Genomic DNA, 25,279 nt, shown 5'->3' on the forward strand with positions numbered 1-25,279 from the left:
TTCCCAGTGTGGCTTGGCCTGGAGCAATCAGTGGTGGAATGGCCACGAGCACTTTACCCCAGGCGTCTCTGAGAGTGACCTCATGTCTGGAGTGAACTGGGAGAGGCAGTGGAGGTTGGATCACAGTTTCTCTGGCAGGGCCTCAAGGGAGGGCAGGAGAGTGCTGGAGGCAGGACCATGCTGTCTGTGAGCCAAGGCCTGTCTGGGTTCAGCACCTCCTGATTTCCACCCCAGGAGGTGGCCACGGTGCCTTATTTACAAGTTTCAGTCAATGACAGCATTCAAGCATTCGCATCTGCCGTAGGGAGACGGGCTCCAGACAGGAGAGAGACCATGAAAACATGCTCGCTCCCACAGTCCCCTCCAGAACCTGCCTGCATCTGGCGCCCACAACTCCTCCAGATGCCCAGGATGGCAGCTTAGCTGGAGGGTGACTGTCCCTCCTGGCCCCTTCGGACTCTTTCCGAGGGCTTCACCCTCATCCAACCAATGCCTGTGTCATCAGTAGAAGAAAAGGCACCTTGTGACACACGGCCGCCAGGTTCCTAGTGCCCACACCACGAACTGCCTGGAGAACTGAGCTTGCCTCTCTGCGTAACCTGAAGGCATCAGAGTCTGGTTTCTGATGGAAATCTACATGGACCATGCTCTCCAGGCGCGTGTACTGGACAGGTGTCTCCCCAGAGCCTGTTAGGAGCTGACCCTGCGCTCGGTCCTGGGCCCAGAGGCAGTTGGCAAGTCACAACCCTAGCCTCAAAAGTCCCTTTATTCAAGTCAGGACACAGACACACCCATCTTACCAGAATGCACAAAACACTTCATAAGGGTGACTGAATACTATGGGGCATGGGGACAAAGGCTGCACTTTTCTTGGAAAAGTCAGGGAAGGCTTCCTGGAAGAGGAAACATTGAGTTACAGCTCGATAGTTAATACTGTTTGAGCATTTACTGAACAACGCATGCATCATCTCATCTATTCCTCCCAACAGCTATGAGGCTGGAATTCCTTTCCCCTTTTACAGATGAAGACACAGGCACAGAGAGGTTGAGGAACTTGCCCAAGAGCACACAGGGAGTGGTAAACTCAGTCTCCAGTGCCCTCTAACCCCAAAGCCCTTCCCTTAATGACTTTGTCATATTGCCTGTTTTCTTGAACCCCACTGCGTGCTGGGACCCCTGCCCTGGAGGGTTCCGTGGTCTGTGGGGCAGACAGACAGGCAAAGAGATCATTGAATCCTGGCCAGGCAGACCAGCTGAGCCATCTCTGGCAGTGGGGAGATGACAGCACAAGTGGAGAGCTCACCCCACAAGCTGCAGTTACATTTTGATGATGTGATGTCTGGGATATAGACGGAGGGCTGTGGAGCATCCACAAGGGCCGGGGGCGGGGGGGAGTCGGAGAAGACTCAGGCCTGGAGTCATAATAGGAGTTGGCCAGATGCCAAAGTGGGAGAGGAGGAAATACCCTCCCAAGAGAACACTGTGTACAAAGACTCGGCCGTCCTAAGGAACGGGTGGTGGACATTAGAAACCTTCGGGGCTCAGGGCCGTGGGTCGTGGGTGCCCCCAGCTCCACAGTAGCCACTTCGGGGGCAGCAGGCTGTTTGCTCCTGGGCTCAATGGCCCAGGCGGCTGAGCAGTGTGATGCTAGCTTGGTTTTTCTGGAGTTTTCTCCGGCCTCCTCCACCGACCACTGTGAGGAGAGTTGCTGATTATCCCTGCCGGCCATGATCACTACACTCCCCTGTCCTGTGCTGCTTTGGGGTTACTCAGGTCTGAGCACCAGGTTTGCACTGTGTGTAAGAGCACACAGGCCATGAGTAAGGGCTTGCCAGGCCCCGCACTGGATGCATGGATGCTAAAATTCCAGCCTGGCCCCCTGGCAGCCCTCGGTGCTCCCTCTCTAGCTCTGGGCTGGGATTTGATGAGTGGAGGGCACTCAGACGGACTTCCAGAAGTCTCTTCTGCTCCCCATTGTGTCTCTGGAGCCAAGGACCGTGGCTGGCACACAGTCTATGCCCGGTAAACACTTGCTGAATGAAACACTGCTGACTAATCTGGAAAGAACACCAGTCTGAGCGCCATGAGGGCTGGGTCTGAGCCCTGGTGTGACCACTTACGGGCACATGGCCTTCCTAGAGCCTCAGTTCCTCATCCATATAATGGGAGTCACAGTGACCCTACCTTGCAAAAATTAAGTGAGGCGTGTGTGCACACAGACCCTTCCTGGCCCACCCACAGCTGCTGGCTGGGCACGTAGAAGGTTCCAGGGGAACCGTAGGAGAGACGGTACTACACAGGGACCTCCTCGGCGAAGGGGGACATGTGAAATGTGGTCTCTTTGTCTGGGCACAGGACAGTGACTGACCAGAGACCAAGCACAGATTGCCAAGTGGCCCTCAGCCTCACAGTAGCACTAAGGTACCAGGAGGACAAGGCCGCGGTGTGACCACAGTCGTTTAGAGGGAGGGAGTCACCCGTGGCCCAGAGCCTGAACACGCAGGCAGGAGGGCAGTCTGCCACCTGCTGCCCCTCGAGGCCTCCTGCTGGAACCCATTCTGGCCCTGCCAATGAGGAGGGGAGTATGCGGCTGTGAGTGCCTCCCCTTCTGTGGGACGAGCGTCCCCAAGGCCTCTTGGGGCCAGAGCTGAGTCAGTCCGGACCTTGGCCTGCTGAGCTCATGGTGGGGCAGGGGGTAGAGGGTGCCAGGCACAGACATGAATAATGACCTCTGCTCAGGTCAGGGGCTCTAACCGCGGGAGGTTCTCACAGAGCCTGCAGAGCTGAGGCCTCTGCTGTGGGTGGGGGTGGGGCACACTTAAGCACACTTAAGGGTGATAGTAGGAGCCCGCCAGAAGACCGGGGAAATGCCCAGGCTCCTCCCTTTCCCCCACGCGCCAACCCCGCTAGGTCCAGTCTGGCCTGTGACTTTGGTTAGGGGCTTCCTTCTCAGCCTCTTCTTCCCGGTCTGCATGATGGGAATAAGAATATACCTCCGGGCGGCAGTCTGTTGCCTTGGGGGGGAATGTGGACTCACTGGAGGACCCAGCAAGGGCCCGGCCCACGTTCTTGCCCAAGTGCCCAGAGCTGTTATTATTGCTGGTACTATTTCTCCAACACCGTGGTTATTATTCAAGGACGGACAGAACACTGTGTTCGAGGGAAGGGCATGCCTGCCAGGGGAACAGTGTGTGCTCAGGCTTGGAGGTAAAACTGGCCGGGAGGGTCAGGAAAGAGAAGGTGGGCAGGAGGCAGGAGCGGATGGTAGAGCTGTGGGCAAAGCCGGACAGCGGGGGCTGGTCCTGTGCTGGCTCTCAGGCTGGAGAGGGAGTGACATGGGGGTCCTTTCGATTCTCAGGGGGTGGGTGCAGGAGGCTGGAAGCTGGGAAGGGTTCTAATCAGGTTTGTCACCTTGACCTGAGTTCCCAGAAAGAAGAACCTGGGGCCAAGCTCATGGGTTACTTCCTTTTTGGGGTGACAGGACCCAGCAGCACGAGTGATGGGGCCGTAGGGAGCTGAGCCAAGGATGCGGCTCTGGGCTGGCTGCTCTCAGCATGACCGATGCTTGAACTGGCAGGAGCGGGGTTCCGAGAAGCCATCCCAACTGCGAGTCAGGACTGTCTGCTGGGCTGGGAGGAGGGCAGAACACTTCATCCATCAGCTCCCTCCTCCTAGGGCTCAAAGTTTGGCCCCGGGAGGCATGAACTGCTCCACATTCCAGATCGTGCCCATGTGGGTACTGAGTGGGGTCCCCAGTGTCTCATCAGTGGGGGAGCCCTCGGCAGGAGGCCAGGGAGGCCGAGGACAGCTGCTCCATCAGTCCCAGAGCAGAGGACAGTCCAGGACCCTGCCTGAGGTGCCTGAGCAGTGGAGGAAGAGAGGTCCGGGGCCAGGGGAACGTGTGGGCATGTGTGTTACCGGCTTGCCTGTGTACACGTGCCAGCCTCCACGGTGCTGGGAAAAGCGGGATCGATGCCAGACCAAACACCGACTCCTCCATGCTGACCCAATGGCACTGAATGCCATTGGAGGGGGGGTCTGTGCCTCGGTCTCCCCATCTGTAACACCCTCCCCTTCATGGGCCCTCGTGAAGATCGAGTAATGGAGGTAGGGGCACCATTCACCGTTAAGGGCAGGGTGGGTCGGTTAGTTTCCAGGCAAATAAAGCAAAGGAGTAAGTCATGCTGATAAAGGGCAGAGGCATCGTATATAAAACCGCTCAGACCCTTTCTGGCACCCAGTAGGTGCTCAAGGGCAGCTGCAGCCGCTAGTAGTAGTAGTAATAGTTGTGGTTATTTGCGCCAATAGAAGCATTAAGGCAAGAGGAAGAAGGTGTGGAGACAGGAGGCTGAGGGTTGCTGCTGGTGATGAGACTTCCCGTGTTGCTGGGCAGATGGCATTGTCCCCATTTTACAGACCAGCAGCCTGAGGCTCTAGGAGGTGGGTACCCGGCCAGCAGTCACACAGCTGGTACGCACCTGCCCACAGCATCCCCGGGCCGGCCCTGTCTCTGCAGGAATGCTCACCGTACGCGGCCCACCTCTACGACGCCGAGGACCCGTCCACGCCCTTGCGAACTGTGCCCGGGCTCTGCGAGGACTACTGTCTGGACATGTGGCAGACGTGTCGGGGCCTGTTCCGCCACCTGTCGCCCGACCGAGAGCTCTGGGCCCTGGAGGGCAACCGGGCCAAGTTCTGCCGCTACCTGTCGCTGGACGACACGGACTACTGCTTCCCCCGCCTGCTGGTCAACGAGAACCTCAACTCCAATCTGGGCCGCGTGGTGGCCGACGCCAAGGGCTGCCTGCAGCTGTGCCTGGAGGAGGTGGCCAACGGGCTGCGCAACCCCGTGGCCATGGTGCACGCCCGGGACGGCACCCACCGCTTCTTCGTGGCCGAGCAGGTGGGGCTGGTGTGGGCCTACCTGCCGGACCGCTCGCGGCTGGAGAAGCCCTTCCTGAACGTCAGCCGGGCCGTGCTCACCTCGCCCTGGGAGGGCGACGAGCGGGGCTTCCTGGGCATAGCCTTCCACCCCAGCTTCCGGCACAACGGCAAGCTGTATGTCTACTACTCAGTGGGCTTCGGCTTTGATGAGTGGATCCGCATCAGCGAGTTCCGGGTCTCCGAGGACGACATGAACACCGTGGACCACAGCTCTGAGAGGTGGTTTCCCTGGCGGTGGAGGGGCCCTGGCCGGGTGGGATTAGGCTGGCGGGCGCTAGGATGCACCGGTGGGACCAGACCAATCTATGGGGTGATCCTCGATCACGCCCAGTGAGGGGGCTGAGCCCCGTGTTCTGGGCTCACAGGAAGAACAGTTGCACAACAGCGTCCCAGGATCATGTCCAGACTCCTGGATCAGCCGCTGTTGGCGGCTCATTTCACTCTATTGTCCTAACGCCCCATGAGGGAAGTAGTGTACCCCCATTTCCCAGGTGAGGAAGTGGAGGCTTGGAGAGGTAAAATGACCTGCCAGGCCACACAGCTGGGAAGCGTCAGAGCTGGAATCTGGGTGTGTCTGTCTCCTGAGCCTCACCTTCCACTTCTCCTCCCCTAGACCCTCTGCCCTTCCCTGCCCCCCGGCAGGTTTATCTACTCCTCTCCACAGAAGCCCACTCTCTGTGTATGATCTGTGCCCCCCACTGTTTTCAAAACCGCTTTGATCTAGCCTGGCATGAAGGGCATACGCGTCAGTCTGGGTCCCACAGAAAAATAAACTCCATACTAGGTAGTTCAACAGGCAGGACTGGACTCTGGGGATTAGCTACGCAGGCATTAGAAACGAAAGAGCAACCTGGGGAGGAAGTAAGGTAACCCTGAATTTCCCAACAGGAGGAAGCTGCCTCCACCTCTCGGGCTGGAGGGGCAAGGTGAGAATGTGGGGTGCTAGTGCCCCATAGCTGGGGCCACTCAGTGGCAGCTGGAACCACAGTGGGCCTGGGCGGGGGAGCTGGGGCCAGGGAGGAGGTGCAGCTATGGCCAAGACATTGACCGAGCAGAGACAGAGAGAGATGGGGAGAAATACCCTGGCTTCTCCCTTCTTCCCACCCTCCCGTCTCCAGCCAGTGCCTTCCATTGGCTGACCCTAGCTGGAGGCCAGCCAGCAAAGGAGAATGGGAAATGTAGTTTGCAGGATCTGAGTCTCTGAAGTACAGAGCAGGTAGGGGCCGAACCAGGACTGATCTGAGGCAAACAGGTAAATCGGGCATTAAATAAAACTGTAAAATATTGATGTTGAAAGTATAAAAAGGAGAAGGAATCAAATAGGCTGGCTAACGTGAGGGCTAATATAAGTCTTGTCATTCAGTATCAATTTTGACTGTGAGCATCCTGGCAGCCAGAGCAAAAGGAGAAAACATAATTCTCCTTATCTGACATGAGGCAGTACAACCTATTCTCCAAGAGACGCCAAGTTTATCACACGGCTCGCACAGAGGAGAGGCAAAGGGACAGAAGGGACATGCTTCACTGGTGGCTTTTAACAAGTGATTCCTGATAGAAACTGAAGGTGGGACCAGAGTATACAGAGCAGCATATTTCAGAGTGAATAGTTGGTGAAGGTCCTCTGTCAAGTACAAGCCTCGAACTTGACTCACACAGGGGAAGACGTAGGGGCTGGGGGGGAAGGGGGCAGGACGGAATGGTCATCCTTGCCTGAGTCAGCTGTCAGTCCCTATTGCCAGGGCTGGGATCCCCATGGCAGGTGAACGCCTCACGGTCTGAGCTGTCCTCCCCAGGGAGGACTTGGAGTTTGGAGCTCTGTTTCACCCCTCAAGTCACGTGTGTTTCCTCAGTGGAAAGCCTTCCAGTCTCGGTTCTGGAGCCCTAAAGTCCTGGGTTCAAGTTTCTTGAGCTTTCTGTGCCTTGGTTTTTCTTATCTTTATTAATAAGGGATTAGCAAGTCAGTGACCAATCCTGGAAAACCTAAGCAAACAGGGGAGTTGGCCTCAAAGGTATTGGGAGGATCTGGGGAGGAAAAGGGGAAGGTCAAAGTTACCTGAAGATTAGTAATTGCAAAAAGCCAGGGAAACAGAAGGGAAAAGGTCTTTGCGTTGCTAAGCTTGCTCCCCCTGGTACCAAGATGTCTGGGTGGAACCCGAGAGTCCACCTTCGAGACCCACTGTTCCCATTCCTGCAGCGACCACGTCCAGAGACAGCGCCAGAAGCCAGCAAAACGTGGCTTCTCCCTTCCTCCGGCCCTTCCATTCTCCACTGGCAAACCCTAACCAGAAGCCAGCTGGCCGGCCATGTAGCGAAGGCCACGGCAGTAAAGGAGATCGCTGAGGGGTTGAGTGTGTAGCTGAGCTCAACCCACACCATGCAGCCCACCTCCTTAGAAATTACAGTACACAGCAAATGCCGGGGCTGTGTAGAAAGCGCTCAGCTTAAGTGGCTGGTATTTGGGTAGCTACGATGGTAAAGAAACCAGTTGTGCCAGTGACTGGGTCAACAGTTCGCATGTTCGTAACTGGGGAGCTCGTGATGGAGAGCAGTAGGAAGACCTGAGTTCTAGTCTCTGAGTCTGCTACCTATAGGCTCTGTGACCTTGGGCAAGTTGCTTAACCTCTCTGAGCCTCCGGTGCCTCATTAGCACAATGGAGTGAACTATCCCTGCCAAGCCTACTAGATCCTTATAAAAATCACCTGCTAGAAAATATAGGCAAAGTCTTTTCAACTGCGAAATGGCATTCAAGAGAGAGGAGGCTTTATTGCTGTGATCTTGTTTTGTGTGTTTGGCTGAGGTTCGTGTTTTTTGGTGTGTGTGGGTTGGCTGGTTTGATGGGGGTGGCTTATCTTCTTTTAGGATAATCCTGGAGATTGAAGAACCAGCCTCGAACCACAACGGGGGCCAGCTGCTGTTCGGGGACGATGGGTTCCTTTACATCTTTACTGGTGACGGCGGGATGGCCGGAGACCCCTTTGGAAAGTTTGGAAATGCCCAAAACAAGTATGTTCTGCTCTTGGCTGGCCGGTGGGCTGGTTTACGTGCTCCTCTGGAGGGGGGTTCTTTCCTCAGCCACTCAGCACAGGGCAGGAGAAAGGGCTTCGGGCTCCAGCTCAGTCTGCAGCTAGTCAGCTGGGGAACCCCGTCAAGTCACTTCTACTCACCAGTTAGAAGGATATTATCTCCAGGGGGTGGCTTGTCGTGAGGAGTAAGACGGTCGCGTTTGTGGAAGGGCTGGCACAGAACCCGCTTGTCACAGGTGCCTGGTAAGGGCCATCGGAGAGCCTCTGGGAAGTCAGCCCAGCCCTGCTTGAACCAGAAGAAGGAAAGGGAGACTCCCAGACCAGACGGGGAGCGTGCGCTGGTCCGAGCAGGGCTGTCTGAGCCGAGGCTCTTCTGCCCCAAGGGTCACCCGCAATGGCCCAGAAACTGAGCCATAGTCTTGCTGTCGTGATTTACTTCTTGGCTTGGGCAGATGGCCTGCCGATAGTCTACTCCACATACACACACACACACACACACACACACACGTGCACACACACGCACACGCACACACACACATACACACAGTGTCGATGAGGATCTCTAGGGCAGCCTCCTCCATTCTCTTAGCTCAAATGACAAAAGCTTCCTTAGCCCATAAAGTGAAAATAGCAAGGATGATGTTGATTACAGTAATTAAGTGTTCACAATCTGTGACGTGCGCTTTCATACGGGACGGCCTAAGAATCAGTGCAGCCTTCCCGTGTTTGGGATGTGTTTAGTGATGTAGTGGGCAAAATAGAAATTAAGGATTTGTGGATAATTGGACAGAGCTTAAAACATTATTTTGCTGCTATGAGTTTTGCCCACTTCCATGGTGAGGCCGGCTGCTCAGCGCGTGGGCTCAGGGTATCATCTGCGGCTTGGTGCCGAGCGGGCTGGAGTGTGTTGGGGGCACTCCTTGGGGCAAGACCTGAAAGACCCCAATGGGGGTTAACCGTGGGGCATCTTACACGGTTAGAGAGGACACTGGTGAGATGTCTGATGGTGGGCTGGAGGCTTGGGTTCGACGCTAGGCCGGGAAGACGGTACCCAGCTGCAGCACATGTGCACCCCGCTCGGTCCTGCCTGGAAAAGCAGCCGGGGCAGGAAGGGGGGTGCACCAGAGTTCGCATGGCCAGGAGAAGAACCAGCTGGTAAGGAGGTGCTCTGGAGCAGAAGGCCTGAGGTCTCCTCGCTCCGGGGCCCCAGAAGGCGATGCTGCCTGGAGCCATGGGAATGGCCTAGGTTCCCTCCCAGCGCTGCCTGGGGGAGCGGGCAAATTGTCCCCCTCTGCAGCCTGGGTGGCCTCATCTTTGAGGTAGGGGTGGTGGGTGTGGAGTGTGGGGTGAAGGGCCGCGGAGGCCTGTCTGGCTCTCTGACATGGGGTGGTTCTGCCCCTGATGGCCTGGATGGTGAGAGAGAAAGCAAGGACCTCAGCTTCCCGTTTCCTGCTGAGAGCTGCAGTGTTTTCTCTCCACATCCCCCAGCCCTGCCCTGTACTCTGTGTGGTGCCCTTGACTTTGATCGCAGCCATTCACTCACCAAACCCTGAATGAGCACCTATTACATGCCAGGCAACGTCCTGGGTGTTGGAAGAAAACTACATCCGAGTCATTTTTAAGAGTGTGTTCACTCCCTGGGACAACCTTGTAAGGAGGCAGGAGGGAGAGGGAGCACCCTGACATGACAGCGAGGGGACAGGCGTGGGGAAGTTGGAAAGAGTGTCGTGGCCAAGAGCTTGAGTTTCTGTGGTCCCACTGTCCGAGCTGGAGCCCAGCCCGCCCTTTACTAGCGGTGTGACAACAGGGCACGTTAGGGGACTCTTCTGAGCTCAGCGGCCTCACCTCTAAGAGGGCATCACAGTAGTACTCACCGACCTAAAAGTTTGGTGGTGAGGAGGAGGTGGGGCAACAGAGGGTATATATGTCCAATGCTTCCCTTCCCGCAGCCTGGCACATAAGAAGGTGCCCAGTGAATGCTGAATGAATGAATTAAATGTGGGTACCCAGCTGGTAAGCAGCTAGGGAGGACTTGAACCAGGGTCTCTGGCCCCACAGCCCAGGCAGGCCTTGACCTGGCCCAGCACCTGCGGGGGCTGCCCTGGTGCCCGGGGGTGAACCCTGACGCTGGGGAGCCTGAGCCGCGCCTTCTTCCCCCCCCCCGCCCCGCCCTGCAGGTCGGCGCTGCTGGGCAAGGTGCTGCGCATCGACGTGGACCGCAATGAGCGCGGCCCTCTACCGCATCCCGCGCGACAACCCGTTCGTGGACGACCCCGCCGCGCGGCCGGAGGTCTACGCCCTGGGGGTGCGCAACATGTGGCGCTGCTCGTTCGATCGCGGCGACCCGGCGACCGGCGCGGGCCGCGGGCGCCTCTTCTGCGGAGACGTGGGCCAGAACAAGTTCGAGGAGGTGGACCTGGTCGAGCGCGGCCGCAACTACGGCTGGCGCGCCCGCGAAGGCTACGAATGCTACGACCGCAAGCTGTGCGCCAACGCCTCCCTCGGTGACCGCCAGACCCTCTCCGCGCGCCCCGGGCCCACCTTCCCGGATCTGCATCCCCCCCCCAAGCCATGGTGGTGCCCAGCGCCTCCCTCGTGCCTCCCACGCCCACGTGTCGCATCGAGACCTCCCCAGCCCCTGGAGATACTGATCCTGGATCCGTCCCCGACCTCGTGGGGTGTGCGCCAGCTCCTGTCTCAGGACAGCTGCGCCCCCATCCTGGCTCTCCCCACCCACCCCCCTGCCCACAACCCATGCGCGCTCTCTCGCTCTCTCTCTCTCTCTCTCTCTCTCGCTTTACCCAAGTACCCAAGCCGTAAGCGACTCTCTGGGGCCCCCAACTGGGGCCCTCCTGGTGACCTCACCTCCCCTTGCCCCTCCAGGCTCAGACCACCTACCAAGCTCATTGTGGGGGAGGGGCTGACCCGCAAGCTCATCCCAGCTTCTCCCCCCTCTGCAGATGACGTGCTGCCGATTTTCGCCTACCCACATAAACTGGGCAAGTCGGTCACGGGAGGCTATGTGTACCGGGGCTGTGAGTACCCCAACCTGAACGGCCTCTACATTTTCGGCGATTTTATGAGTGGGTAAGTGGCCCACGGGCTCCTGTGCCAAAGCAGCTGCTGCCACCGGCTTCGTGTAAAGAGCAAGAGTACAGGTGTGCGGTATGTGTAAGCGTACCCAGGTGCACACTCACCGTGGCTGCCCTCTGACCATGGCCTCCAAGCGGGAGCCATCAGCTCTCTTCCTCTGGGAGGAAGTCTGGAGTCATACCTAACACGCCCCGTTTTCTCCTGATACCCTTCCCGAGCCTTGCTGGCTTCCTCAAGCACCGCCAGGAAGGCACAGCTCATGACTACGGACGGAACGCCTGTTTGAGGGCACCCGTTGGCCTTCCCTTCCACCAGAGATTCATGGGCTCCCCGCCTGACAGCAGTTCTGCGGGGCAGGGAGGGCAGGGGTGGGGGAGACATGAGCAACTTCCTTGACAGACTCTGGGCCACCTGGCTACTGGGGAAACTAGGACCTGTCCCTGCACTGACTGATGGGGGCTCCAGGGAACATTTGTCTGGAAGAGGCTGGAGAGGTCATTCTGCTGGGGCGGGGGTGTGGCAGGAGCTGGGCCTCCAGCCAGGTCTGACCATGGGGCCCCCTAAAACTTTGCTGCCCAGTCCCCACACTCTATGGCAGTGCCGCCCCACCCACTGAGACCCTAAAGGGTGTATGTGTGTGTGTTTGCATGAGGTGGGGGTTGGGATGTGTCACACCCCAACAGGTTTTGGAGGGAGAAAAAAAAACTATCCCCTAAGCCTGTGGGTCTGACTCTTTCCCAAAGAGAGCTGTGGGGCCTCATGACCACCTCATTCTCCCATTGTACAGAGGAGAAAACTGAGGACTGTAGAGGCCCTCAGAAATACCTGCACTTGGCACAAGGCTTAAAAGCGCTGCTGAGGGGTGCCTGGCTTGCTTAGTTGGTAGAGCGTGCCGCTCTTGACCTTGTGGTCCTGAGTTCGAGCCCCACGTGGGGTGGAGAAATTGCTTAAAAAAATAAGTCAAGAATTTAAAAAATAATTTCTTTTTTCTCTTTTTATTTATTCATTTCTTATCTTATTTTTAAGTAATCTCTACCCCCAACGCGGGGCTTGAACTTATGACCCTGAGATCAAGAGTCACATACTCTACCAACTAAGCCAGCCAGGTGCCCCAAGTAAAGATTTTTTTTTTTTTTTAAGTGCAGGGGGCGCCTGGCTCTTCATCTCAGGGTTGTGAGTTCAAACCCCACATTGGGCGTGGAGCCTACTTAAAGAAAAAACAAAACAAAACAAAAAGTTATTCCCACCCTAGCCTCTCCACATGAGGACAGCTGAACAGGATTCCCCAGGAGTGAAACTAAGGAGAGAGGGAAGCCCAAGGCTGGCCAGCGAACTCCCATCTCTTGCAGGCTGTGGGTGCGAGGTTGGTTTGTGGCCAGCACACATGCTGCTGGAGCTGAGGGAGAGCCCTGGCCTGGGCCTCTGGATGCCAGGGCCTCTCTGAGCACCACCCGTCCCCTACGGTCTGCCTCGGGTGAAGCCTCTGCTCCTTTTTTTTTTTCTTTTTTTTTTTTTAAGATTCATTTATTTGTTTATTTGACAGAGAGAGAGCACAAGCAGGGAAGCGGGAGGGAGAGGGAGAAGCAGACTCCCTCCTGAGCAGGGAGTCTGATGTGGGGCTCGATCCAAGGACCACTGGGATCATGACCTGAGCCGAAGACAGATGCTTAACGACTGAGCCACCCAGGCGCCCTCTTTTTTTTTTTTTAGATTTTATTTTTTTTAAGTAATTTTCATACCCAATGTGAGGCTTGAACTCACAACCCCAAGATCAAGAGTCCCATGCTCCACCCACTGAGCCCGCCAGGCGCCCCGAAGCCTCTGTCTCTCTGTCTGATTCTCCTTTCCCCCTTCTGCTGTCCCCCAGGAGTGCTGAAGTCACCTGACCACAGAGATTCAACTAATTTTACTAGGTTTTCCCAAGCGCTTCTGCGGGGCCAGGCTTCGCGCTAGGATTAGGGCAAGAGAGCCGAAAGCGCCTCGCACCTGAGTCAGGGAGACAGCCCCACACGTGGTCCACTCCAGTCCGGCCTCAGAGAGCCTGTGCGCAGTGCTGGGGGCGCCCAGGGCAGGGGCGGTCAGGAGGGCTTCCCAGAGGAGGGTACATCCCAGCAGAGCCTGGTGATCGACTGGAGGAGAAGGGAGTAAGGGCAAGATCAGTAGATTCCAAAGGTGCCCAAGCCCCACCTCATGCTCTGGAGTGGAGATAGCTCCAGCGCCGTCTGCACACGCCAGCCTTGGAGGACTCTGAAGCTCCTGACTGCCTCCTGGGGGTCAGTGCGGGGAGCTGAGCTGACAAGCCTGTGCGTAGGAGGTACCCAGGGAGGACTGCAGGCTCAGCCAGCTTCATGAGAGCCCCGGGTCCTGCACTAGGCTACCGGGGAGCGTCGAACAGACCACATGCTCAGAAGGGCCCACGCTTGGTTTACTGTTCTGCTATCCCTGTCTTGAAATCCTTCGTACTTTTTGAACAAGGGGCCCTGCATGCTTATTTTACCCTGGATCCTGCAAATGATGTATGGTCCTGCTTGCATGAATAATGTATGAGTGGGTGGATGGATGGATGGATTGTGGGTGGGGTTCCCCTGGGCACCCTGCCAGGCATGACCCCACAGCTCATGCTTCTTTGCAGGCGTCTGATGTCCCTCCGAGAGAACCTAGAGACAGGCCAGTGGCGGTACAGCGAGATCTGCATGGGTCGAGGCCAGACCTGTGAGTTCCCAGGACTCATTAACAACTACTACCCTCACATCATCTCCTTTGCTGAGGATGAAACCGGTGAGCACTCCCCAGGCCCCGAGGCCTCTCCGTCCGGGCCGCAGGCCTGGCACTGATGCCCCTATCCCGTGGGTCCTCGAGCCTGGATAGGGTTCCAGGGAAGGAATCCCAGGCCTGAAATCCCCTTCAAGCTGGGGAGCAAGTGTGCAGTGGCCTGAGACCTCGCTTGGGCATCGGTCCTCACCAGCCTGGGCTCTGTCAACTCATCTGGAAGATGGGAACAGTGTCCCTGCCACCCCCCTCCCTGCAGGGCTGCTTCTAGGCCGTGGAGTGGTGGAGTGAGCGGACCAGGAAGGAGTTTGTAATGGTGGAAATGCAGGCGGGTGGGGGAAGGGTGTGTCCAGACCTCTACTATCCTGGGTTCCTGATGGCCAAGAAATCAGGCCTATAAAATTAAGCCACATTATCTTCAGAAAGTGGGTAGACACCGCCTTTTGAACACCCTTTGTTGACCCACTTGTTAGCAGGTAGTGGGTTCCCATTCAGGATCTTGTATTTTCAATGCAAGGAACTGGGAGGGAGGGGAGAGGATGAGGGGCCATGGAGTCTGGATCCTGCTCCAGCCTCCTGCCTTCGTCCTTGGCCCCAATAGTCCCTGGACAAAAGCCGAGGGGCCCCCAGTGGGGCCTGGGGGATGCTTGGCAGGGTTGCTAGGCAACGCCCACCCAGGGGCCTTTGGAGGGGTATCCCCTGCAGGGCCCAGTGCCCAGAGCCCCCACGCCTAAGTCTGGGAAACCTTTGTTGGATGACACCCGTCACAATCTAAATTTTCTAAAGGGCAGCCCCAGCCCCCACCACCCTCCCAAGCCCACTGGGCCTTCAAAGCCCTTTCTTTTGGTCAGTAGGGGGTTAATGTGTTTTGGAAGGAGGTGCGCCCCCCACCCCCCACTCCCCACCCCAGGGGCAGGGCCTGGAAGGTGCAGTTTCCAAGGGACCCTTGTTCAGCCTCTGAATGACATCAAGTAACTGATAGCCGGGAGGAGCCTGCTGAAATCACACTGCCCGGGACAGCGTGCCAGTGCGCTTGGGAGGCTGCCCCCGGAAGGCACAGGGCTCCAACACAAACAACCCCCCCCCCAAGCTCTCTAGTTGTTCTTCTGACACTTGCAAATTGCAGCACAAGGACCTCTGCTGGCCTGGTGTCCTCCAAGGACAGTCCACACCACAGAGAAGAGGGCAGCGTGGCCCTGGGTAGGGCTGGGCTGGGCAGTGATGATGGGGTCTCCCCGCCTGTGCGCGGGGTTGGGGGCTGTGGCTCCCAGCAGACGAGGAGGCTGACGGGCCAAGGAGTGTGCCTGGTGCAAGCCTGTCACTTTACAGAGGTGGGAGTGGGGGGTCCTGCGCCTGACCTGTCACCTGGAGGCCTCCCAGAGCAGAGCCCTAAGCTCGAGCTTGGTCAGCCAAAGGAAGGACACAGAGAAGGGCATTCCAGGCTGAGGGAGCTGCACGTGTGGGGAGACTTGGGTCACTCCAGGGGGCTGGAGAGTAGGTGTGAGGTCTGCATGGCCAGGGAGGGGACAGTGGCTCCCAGAGGCCTCTCTCCAGAAAGAGGCCCAGAGAGGGAAGGGACAGCCCAAGACTACAAGCAAATCCATGGCTATGCCTATGGGTTCTCCAACAGGGGCTATCTTGCGAGGGTATGGTTGCATCACCTTGACCGCTTAACAACCCCCAGCCCTCCACCAAAGCAGGGCTGGTCCTCCTGGAGGGGAGTCAGAGGTCATTGAGCACTCAGCACCCTGCCCTCCCAGCCCCCAGCTCCCCACCACAGCTGGGTCTACCCCAGTTATACAAGCTGGCTGGTGAATGTCCTTGCCTTTGTGGAGATCCCTGGGTTTCCTGAGCCTTGGTTCTCAGACCCCACCCCATGCAGCCCTCCTTGATTGTATCCGTGCCCACAGAGATGCCTTCCTCAGAGTTCTCACCTCTCTGTCTGTCTTAGTCTCTCCTTGGGGACCGCCCCTATCTTTTGGAGAACTCTTCACCGTCCTCTTACAAAGACAGAAGTATTAGCATGGCTGAATCACACGTGGGCTGTGCCTGGGCCCCCAGCCACCACGTGTCCTACATGTGAGGGCTTGGGGGCAGCAGACATTCCTGAGTTCCAGGCCTGGCTCAACCCCTCACCAGCTGTGTGACTTTGGACAAGTCGCTTAGCCTCTCTGAGCCTCTATAAGATAAGAATAAAGAAGCTTATTTCCTGGGCCTGGATGCCTCCGGCAGCAAGAGCCAGGGGGTGGGATGAGGGTGAGGAGGGCAAGAACTCACATTCACGGAGGACATCCATGGTGTCAGGAGCTTATAACTCTCAGGCGCCTTGAGATCGAGGAGGCTCAATTGAGGCTCTAAGTGGGGCTGTCCCAGATGCCGGCGCTCACACAGGGCTATGCGCAGGGGCTGGGATTCACCCCAGGGATTCCCAAGCATGTAGTCTTCTGCTCCTGCCACCTGCCCGGGAGATGCCTGCAGGTCGGTGGAAAGACCCTGGCCTCGAGGACTTGGCGGGACCCGGATCCTGGAGGATGACAGTCATAGACAGCAGCAGCCGTAGCTGATATTGACTGAGCGTTGCTCTATGGTCTTGTAATCCTTATTCTGTGAGGCCTCCCATGTTAGGGGTAAGGAAGCGGAGGCTCAAGGAGCCACATGTGCCTGGAGCCACGCAGTAGCGGTTGGCTGGGGAGCTGGGCTGTGGACCCTCACTCGTGCCCGGAGGTGTGTGGTGCTGGGCGTGACACCAGGCAGGGACCAGGGCGGGGCTGGGTCCCCAGAGGAGGCAAGAACATGGTTAGGTCTGGGCAGAGCGGCTGGCAGCTGGGGACACTGCTGCCTTTCTCAGCCTCTGGTTCCAGCTCTGGACTGGACCTCTTTGAGGTTGGGGTCCCTCTTAGACCCTGAGGGGAGGGAGGGGGGGCGGGGGGCAGGGAGCATGGGGCTGGCCGGGACCATATTCCAGGCAGTGTTCTCACTCCCTGCCTGGTTTCTCGCCCAAGGGGAGCTGTACTTCATGTCAACAGGCGTGCCGAGCGCCTCAGCGGCCCGCGGGGTTGTCTACAAGGTGATTGACCCCTCCAGGTGAGCCCCGCCCACCGCACTGCCTGGGCTCCTGCTGTCTGCCCGGACCCTCGCCTTCATTGCCTTGTTTTCGTCTCCACCACCCCTTACGGGAGGGTATGGCTCATAGCCCCATTTCTTAGAAGGGAATACAGACCCAGAGAAGGGAAGTGACCAGCCAGGTCCATAGTGCTGGTGAGGGGCAGACCCGGGACTCAAAACTGGATCTCAGATCCAACTCTACTCCTGGTAGAAGGGGGCCAAGGATGCCGCCTGGGCCAGATAAGCACAGGCTTGACCTGGCTTTCTGGCCCGCTCCCCACCCGACCCCATCCTTTTTCTTCTCTGACTTGCCCCTCACTCCTCATTTCCTGGGCCACCCCACCCCCTGCACCACCTCCCCCAGCCCCGGACTGGCCTCTGAGACACCCTGATCTCTGCCTGTCCCCACCACAAGGCTGCCCTTCCCCCTGCAGTCCCACCTTCCCCTGGGGAAACCAACCCACTGGCTCCTGTCTGGAATGCGCTGGGGCTTTCAGAACACCTCGCTGGCCCTCCCCATGCCCATCTCCATCTGCTTTGCTTCTATGTAGAGCCACAAATTCGGTGCCAGGCGGTGTTCTGACTCCTTCCATGTAAAACTCCTTGACTTCTCAGCCCCTTAGTTTACAGAGGTGGAAATCCTGTACCGGCGGGCGCCCCCGGCCAGCCAGAGCCGGAGCTGGGCTTGGGACAGACAGCTGGCTCCAGAGTCCTGCTCTGACCCCGTGACTGCACATCACCACCCCTTGAACCTTAGGCCTCACTGTCTCCAAGGGGCCTTTCCCTCCAGGCCTTGCCCAGAGCTCCCCACCGCTCTCACCACTCAGACCTGTAATCTGTAATCTCCCCCTGGCTTGGGAGTCTCCAAGGGCTAAAACTGCTCCCTCCACCCCTTCAAAGTCAGTGCCGGCCCCGGGCCTGGCCCAGAGCACAGAGCACAGAGAGACTCAGGTGTGTTTGACCAATGAATGGATGATTGGGTTTCTCAAGCTCCTTCTCGGCCCTTAGGGTTTTGCTTCTCAGCTGGTCTCCCACCGCTCTGTCTCCATTCAGCACCTGGGCAAGCTGCCCCACATGTACACAGCTTGCATCCACCCCCAGCACAATGCCCCCCGCCATGCCTTCAAAGAATCCGCCCCCATCCAGCAGCCCCTGATGTGGACAGCTACCCTAACCTTTGACACATCCTGGGTGTGGAAACATCCCGAAACCCCACCATCACACTTCCAAAAAAACATTTTAAGAAATTAGAAGAATTTCAGGTTTACAGACAATTTGCAAAGATAGTTCAGAATTTCCCATATATCCCTTGCCCACATCCTCTATCATTAGCATCTTGTGACGTCCTGGTATGCTAGTCACAGTGAATGGACCGATGTTGGCACATTCCTATTAATTAAAGGAGTTCTCTAGTTTTCCCCTTCTGTCCTTTTTCTGCTCTAGGATCCTATCCAGAAGCCCACATTCCATTCGGTCATCGTGTTTCCTTAGCTTCTTCTGGTTTGTGACAGCTTCTCAGACATTCCTTGTTGACCACGCTTTTTTTTTTTTAAAAAAACACAAATCTATTCATTATTGACATTGTTTATCAAGAAACACATAAGGATTTCCTCCTTTCATCCCTTCCTCCCCTTTCCCCGAGGTCCCCTCTGGCTTTATCTGCTAGCGCCAGGATTTACAGCAATGTAGACGAGCACATGCAAACTTTGCGTTTTTCTTTGTTCCTTTTCCCTATTTTGTATAAACATTTCCACATTGCAACATCACTCTCGAAAGCATCGTTTTAAATGGCTGTGTAATTGGCTGTTGAGTCACCGGGCCACAATTATCTTACCCATTCCTTGAACATTAAGCTTATTTCCTTTTTTTTTTTTATAGAGTGCTTCTCTAAGGAAATATCACATATATGGAGCATGTAATTCATGCCAGAGGCTGCCTTAGACCTACCCTCTCCTTTTGCCATGAGGCACCTTTCTTTCGCTGTGGGCTCATTCTCCCCAGGCAACGGAGCGGACCCGAGGCTTAGGGAGTTCTCCTGCTCAAGGTCCCCTGGAGGGAGGAGCCAGAACCAGGCTAGACTCCTTCCCTTCCCGCCCTCCGCCCTCCCTCATCTCTTTTGTGTTTCTCTTTTGGAATGCGTGTCTTTCTTTGCACCGCAACATCCTGCATAGAGGCTGCCTGGAATGAAGAAGTCCGGAGTGGACGAGTGGGGTGGGGGCATCCATCACTGCCCAGACAAAACCACTGGGGCATTTACGGGTGCATTTCCTACCTTTTGCCTAACAGAGAGGTTTTTTTTGTTTTTGTTTTTGTTTACATCATTTCCTTTTTTTTTTTTTAAAGATTTATTTATTTATTCGACAGAGATAGAGACAGCCAGCGAGAGAGGGAACACAAGCAGGGGGAGTGGGAGAGGAAGAAGCAGGCTTACAGCGGAGGAGCCTGATGTGGGGCTCGATCCCATAACGCCGGGATCACGCCCTGAGCCGAAGGCAGACGCTTAACCGCTGTGCCACCCAGGCGCCCCGACATCATTTCCTTAAGGAACAAAACCGTGCTGGGTCTGTCTGAAGCATGTGGATATAATCTGGGGTTCAGAGCACAACCCACTCTTTCTGCAGCTTTGGGAAGCGTGTGTGCCTGGCTGTGTTTCTTCAGCCTCTGGGGGAAAGACCCATACCCCTCCTCAGTTTCCCTCTTTGGCCAGGCCTGTCTGGAAGCCACCTCCTGTCACATGGCCACTTCACCCTTCAGGCTTTTCCCTTGTGCTGCTGGAAACTATTGAAGTCTGGACCCACGTGGGCCAGTCCCAGAATAGGGTCGGTCCCATTCAAAGGCTCACAGATCGACAGCCAAAAGCTAATTAAAATGGAATTCCATGCCTTACTTGTGCCCCTCGGAGATGTCAAAGGAGACCCAATTCAGAGCCCTGGTAACCCTTCTCAGAAGCGTCTCTCCCCCAGCTCTCTGAAGCCCCGGCCCCCACACCCTGGATGGCTCAGCTTCGCTGCCAGCCCCGCAGCTCTCTCCGACCCTTTATCTTTAGATCCACCTTACCTTTTCCTCTGATGTGGCATCACCAAAATCCAGGGCCAGAGGGGCAGAGAGAGAGACTCTCCTCACAGGCCGGGGGGCGCCGGGGGGGGGAAAAAAAAAAAAAAAAAAAAAAAAAAAAAAAAAAAAAAAAAAAAAAAAAAGTGGAAGGAAAGGGGCTGTGACATTTGATCACGTTCCGAAGACAGTTCATGCTCTGAATCAGAAGCGGCTCGGGAGAGGCTGAGACACCGGCCCTCGGGCTCTTGAAAAGCAGACGCTGAGGGGACACTTGGCAGACTGTCCTACAGGATTTCTGTCCTGGGGTTGGGCTCCCAGAGCCCTGGGGGCCACATGGCAGGGGCGCCACCAATGGTCACCATAGTTGTTCCCGTCCCCCTCTGCCCAGGCCTGAATGCACGGCGGTCTGGCTGCAGGGGCAGAGAGGGTGTCGGAGGGACATGCTCAGGGCGGGCTCCCAGGGTGGCACTCACGACCTCCTGTGTGTCGGCAGGCGGGCGCCACCCGGCAAGTGTCGGACCCAGCCGGCCCAGGTGAAGGCGAGGAGCCGCCTCATCCGATTTGTGCCCAAAGAAAGTAAGTGCCTGTCAGCAAGGAGCCAACAGGGGAGGGAAGCTCCTGCGACCTGGGGCCCAGCTGCTCCTCCACCAGATAGGGTCCTTCCAGCTGGCCCTGGATGCCCTTCCTGGGCCCCGATGCCCAGCACTGGGAATGGCACCCAGGAGACGCTCAGTTAAAGTGGGTGGAGCCCCTTGAACCCAGGCCACGGGTGAGTGGCCCCAAGGGGCTGCAGGCCTCACAGGGGGTAAGGGAAGGGGAGGGATAGCTGGCTCTAGGCCAGGTGCACTCAGAGCCCTCGGAACAGAGACAGCGGGTGTATCTGTGTGGGAGCAAGACTGGAACGAGTCATTCTAGATGCACGAGCCGCAGGGGAGGGGTCATCTGCCTGGGCTGCCATAAGATGGTTCCATTTTGACAAGTTTGGTGGGGAGGGAGGTGGACGCAAACCTTCATGACCTGAGGGCCAAGCAAGGCCACACATGATGACCCCTGGTATCTGGGGCCAACTGAAGGGGCAGGCCTGACGAGGGGTCTGTTCCCCTGGGCCCAGGCTAGGTGGGAGCATAGAGTCAGTGCTGGCAGACCATCCAGTTCTTAAGAGAAGTGGGAAATGGATCCATCCATCCGTCCGTCCGTCTGTCCATTCACTTACCACACACATGTGCTTCGTGCTGGCGATGTACTGCTGAGCAAGACAGATATGGTCCCCGCCTCCTCGGGTTGTTACATACAATCTCTCCATCTGCAAATTTAGGCAGCTTTGGCTCAAAATCTTGAAAATCACCCTACGCCAAAGGAAATACTTTAGGGGGCCCAGTGTGTCCAACAGATTGAGGACCTGTTGGTGGACTGAGGGGCAGGGGAGCAGGAAGAGGGGAAGGCTGGGCACCTGGCAGCTGGGGGTGGGCAGCCCTGAGGAAGGCGTGCCCCCCGCAGAGGACAGTTGGGGGAAGGAATGAGCTCAGTGTTTCGGGAAGTTAATTCTAGCTGCACTTGGTTTCAGGCCTGGGCCAGTTTTCCATTCATTCAGCAGTTTCTGGCCGTTTCAATAGTTACCCCTTCCGTGCTGGATGCTGGGACCACAGGAGAAGTCAGACCGGGCCCTGTCCTGGCGGGGACAGACAGAGAAGTCACTTACTGTCCCAGGGCTGTTACAGAAGTGTGTGCCAGCTGCCATGGGGACCCAGACCAGTGCAGGACTGGGGTGGGGGTGGGGGTTCCTGGAGGCTGAGGGTTGAGGCTGGAACATAGAGGAAGGGTGCACCGGGGGTGGGGGGGCAGTCTGGGCAGCAGGGCCCACAAGAGCCACAGCAGAAGGCTCCCCGGCAGCCTGGGGAGCTGAACGTCCTTCCCTGCAGGTGGAGTGGGGGCCAGGCTGCAGGAAGGGGGGCATCTGGCCCATGTCTCCGTGCTCCTGGCCCTGACCTGCTCCTGGCCTTGAATCAAGACCCTTTCTTAGCCTTCATCTCAGCTGAGGTGGGGGGTTAGAGGGCTTTGGACTGGTGACCCTGGGGTCCCTCCCCATAGTCAGGGAGTAGTCTGGGAGTTCGCCTCTCCTGGCAGTGTCTCATGCAGAATTAAGTTTATCTCTGTGGCTGGTCAGGGCCGAGCGTGAGTGTTGGGGTGCTGCAGGGACAAAGGGAGTCGCCCACCTCAGCTCCCCATGCCGACTCTATCGAGGCCTTGTGGCGGGGTAGATGGTTGGGGTACCCTGCTCCCTACCCCGGTTCTGGTCAGTGAGGACCCCAGCCCCAGGCCAGCAGCCTTGGGAATGTGGAGGGAAGAGCTTTGCCCTGCCCTGGTGGGCCCTGGGCAGTCCAGTTCCCATCCTGCCTGTCTTCCTTAGATTCTCAGCAGTTTTTCCCCATCAATGGGCCTCAGCTTCCTCACCCCTAAACCAAAGACTGGAACCAGGAAGTGTCACTTGCTCTGAGAAGTCCTCCCAGACACTTCTCTTCCACTGGGCTCATGAGTTAACAGCGTTCCCCCATCCCTGCTCCCAGACTTGGGACTCCCATGAGGGCAAGACTAGAGGTGTGGGGAGACCCCAGAAGCAGACTGGTGCAAAGCAGCTGCCAGTGAGTGTTTGCACCTCGCACCCAGCTCCAGGATGGTATCCCCAAGAGGTACCCCATCCTCAGGGGTTGGAGTGGAGGGCAGAATGAGAACATCTTTCCTTGGTGGAGCACTGGGGTGGGCTGGGCGGCCGGGGTTCCTCTGACCGCACGCTCTTCCTCTGCACAGAGTTCATCCGGAGGGCGGAGAGCACCCCACGGCCCACAGCGCGTGCACCTACCCAGGCGCCCCGCCGCAGCCGCCCCACGGCTGCTCCGAGGCCCGCGCCCACCCCGAGGCCCGCACGGNGCCGGTGCGGGCCACCAAGCGCGCCGAGTTTGGCGAGGGCCGCGCGCTGCCCATCCTGCTGGATGACGTGCGCTGCGCGGGGAGCGAGCGCAACCTGCTGGAGTGCACGCACGCCGGCGTGGGCACGCACAACTGCGGGCACCAGGAGGACGCGGGCGTCGTGTGCAGCCACGAGGACCCTGACCTGTAGGAGAGCACCATCCGTCGGGCCAGGCCACCTCGGTCCGGCCGCAGCCTGGCAGGGCCCCTCCGCCATGAGCACGCTCCGTGCGCGCATGAGTCTGCAGGCAGAGGGGGCCCATCTGTAACGCTGTCCCTGTGGAGGCGTGTGAGGTGTGTACAGTGCTCGCGTGTTCTGTGTCCCTGCCAGTGTGTCTTCCGCAGACCAGAAGCCACAGCATGTTGGGGTCTGTGTGGTCATGGCCCCGGGTGTTCTTTTCTTACCTCCAAACATCTTGGGCATGCACGGGAACACAGTCTGGCCATGGTCCCTGAGCACTGAGGGCTAGCCCCCTTCAAGGACAGACATGGCTCTTGGCCACATTGACAGAGGCATAGCTGGCAGATTGAGGGAGGGGATCAGGCCTGTTTTGCCCAGGGCTAGAGTGGAAGGCCCCGGACTATCTGGAGTATGGCTTAAGGAAGGTGACTCAGAGAGCATGGGCAGGTGGCCCAGCAGGTAGAGGTGCTGAAGAGAACAGGAAGGCATCCAGTGGGGCAAAGGGAAGCTGTTAGACTGATGGGTCCAGGGTGAACTGTGAGCCATGGCCATCTGAGTGAGGATCAGGCTGCCGGGGGCAGGCGAGCATTTGGGGAGGGCTGGCTGGGGGAGGGGGGTCCTGGATGACCTCTGGGAGAAGCCTCTTGGTCACCTTGGACTTCATCATCATGCTGGGTCCATGTGGGTGCTCTGGGGACAGTGCTGGGGCCCCGGGCCCTGAGACCTGACTCTCCAGTGCTCACTGGGACGGAAGCCACCCACCTGGCCACTCTGAGCACCGTGGCCCTCAGCGAGTGAGTGGGGCACCAAGTTTCTCTACTTTAAAGACTGTGCTGGGGCCACTGAAGCCACCTCGGTCATCTCCATCCCCACGCTGCTCAGTGAAATCCCAGAGGACCCGCTGATTCTCCATCATCCGCCCCCCCCCCAGAGGTCCAGAAAGACTACTGACGCTCTATCACCCAAAGCTGTGCCAACAACGTGACTGTTTACAACCCCCTTCCCGCCTCTTCTCTCCGACCTGTACTGCCTGGGGGCTGGAGATGGAGGGGGGGCTCGGCCTGGAGCCTCCCTTCTGCTCACAAGTGGAAGTTCCTTTGCCCACTAAGGGCCGCCACCCTGGCCCCGTGTGTCAAGTACAGATGGGCATAGCTTCTGATAGGGGAGCAGAGAGGAGAAGCAGGTGGTCACTGGGCAGTGGGGACAGGATATAGCCCATGTCGGGGTCTGTCAGGGCTCTGGGGGGTCATCCCAGCCCAACCTGTCCATTATTCTGAGAGCTGAGCCAGCACCAGCAGCGGTGCGCCCAACAAAGGCAATGGTGCAGGCAGGTCTGGGGGGTTCTCCTGGCTGCTCGCGGAAGCTGAGTGTAGAGTACAGGACTGTTGAAAAAAGCTCAGTGTCCCCTCTAGGACCCCACACACCTCTGCCTTGAGTGGGGTCAGCAAGGGCCCTGGGCCCTGGCCACTTACCTGGCCCCATTGAACCCGGCCTGGAAACCATAGCCCTGCCATTGAGCATGGCCTGTGTGCAGACACCGTTGTAAGGGCAGTAGAGCACACGTGAACTCATTTGAGCCTTTGAACAGCCCTCTTCGCCTCCTCCTTTTACAGATGGGGAAACTGAGGTGCACAGCCAGGGAGCGGAGAAGCCAAATGAGAACCCACACAGCCTAGCTCTTGCACCTGCTGGCACCCTGACCGTTCATTGCACTGCCTGACCCTAGGGCTGCTATACCAGCAGAAAAGCAGCTTGGCCCAGGGGATCCCCCAGGCTCCTGCCCACCGTGGGGTGCCAGCCTGGCTGGGAAGCAGCTGATGGACACTCCTGCCTCCTCTCACTGCCTCGTGGTAGCCGACAGGCATCTTCCCCAGACACAGGGAAATTCTGAATGGCGCTAGGAGCTGGGAGGGCTGAACTTGTCACTGCGCCTATGGAGAGAGGAGCCCAGGAGGCCGAGTGTCCTGGGCCTGGGCCTGTCCCAGATGGGGCTGAGCTGAGACTAGAGCTGAGGGAAGGGGGGTGGCCCTCCAGAGCAGGGTAGCACCACGGCCCTACCCAGTGGGGCGACCAGAGCTCTTGGACCCCCTGGGCCCAGAATGGTGGTGATGGAAGGAGAGTCATATAGCCTCTTCCTTGGGCTCC

At 57.7% G+C, this 25,279-nt stretch overlaps 1 protein-coding gene across 1 annotated transcript; it reads left to right on the forward strand.

Moving 5' to 3' along the window:
- The first annotated feature begins 1,619 nt into the window (after window positions 1-1,619).
- On the forward strand, window positions 1,620-23,707 carry HHIPL1 (HHIP like 1). Its single transcript, XM_034643072.1, is given in 11 exon segments — window positions 1,620-1,695; window positions 4,431-5,163; window positions 7,805-7,948; window positions 10,146-10,199; window positions 10,201-10,472; window positions 10,929-11,055; window positions 13,694-13,839; window positions 16,833-16,914; window positions 20,483-20,565; window positions 22,795-22,909; window positions 22,912-23,707. Coding segments are annotated over 11 exon segments (2,025 nt in total). The 3' UTR covers window positions 23,105-23,707.
- Window positions 23,708-25,279: the final 1,572 nt, after the last annotated feature.

This window comes from Ailuropoda melanoleuca, chromosome 14 (assembly GCF_002007445.2).
Source record: "Ailuropoda melanoleuca isolate Jingjing chromosome 14, ASM200744v2, whole genome shotgun sequence".
Taxonomy (NCBI): Eukaryota; Metazoa; Chordata; class Mammalia; order Carnivora; family Ursidae; genus Ailuropoda; species Ailuropoda melanoleuca.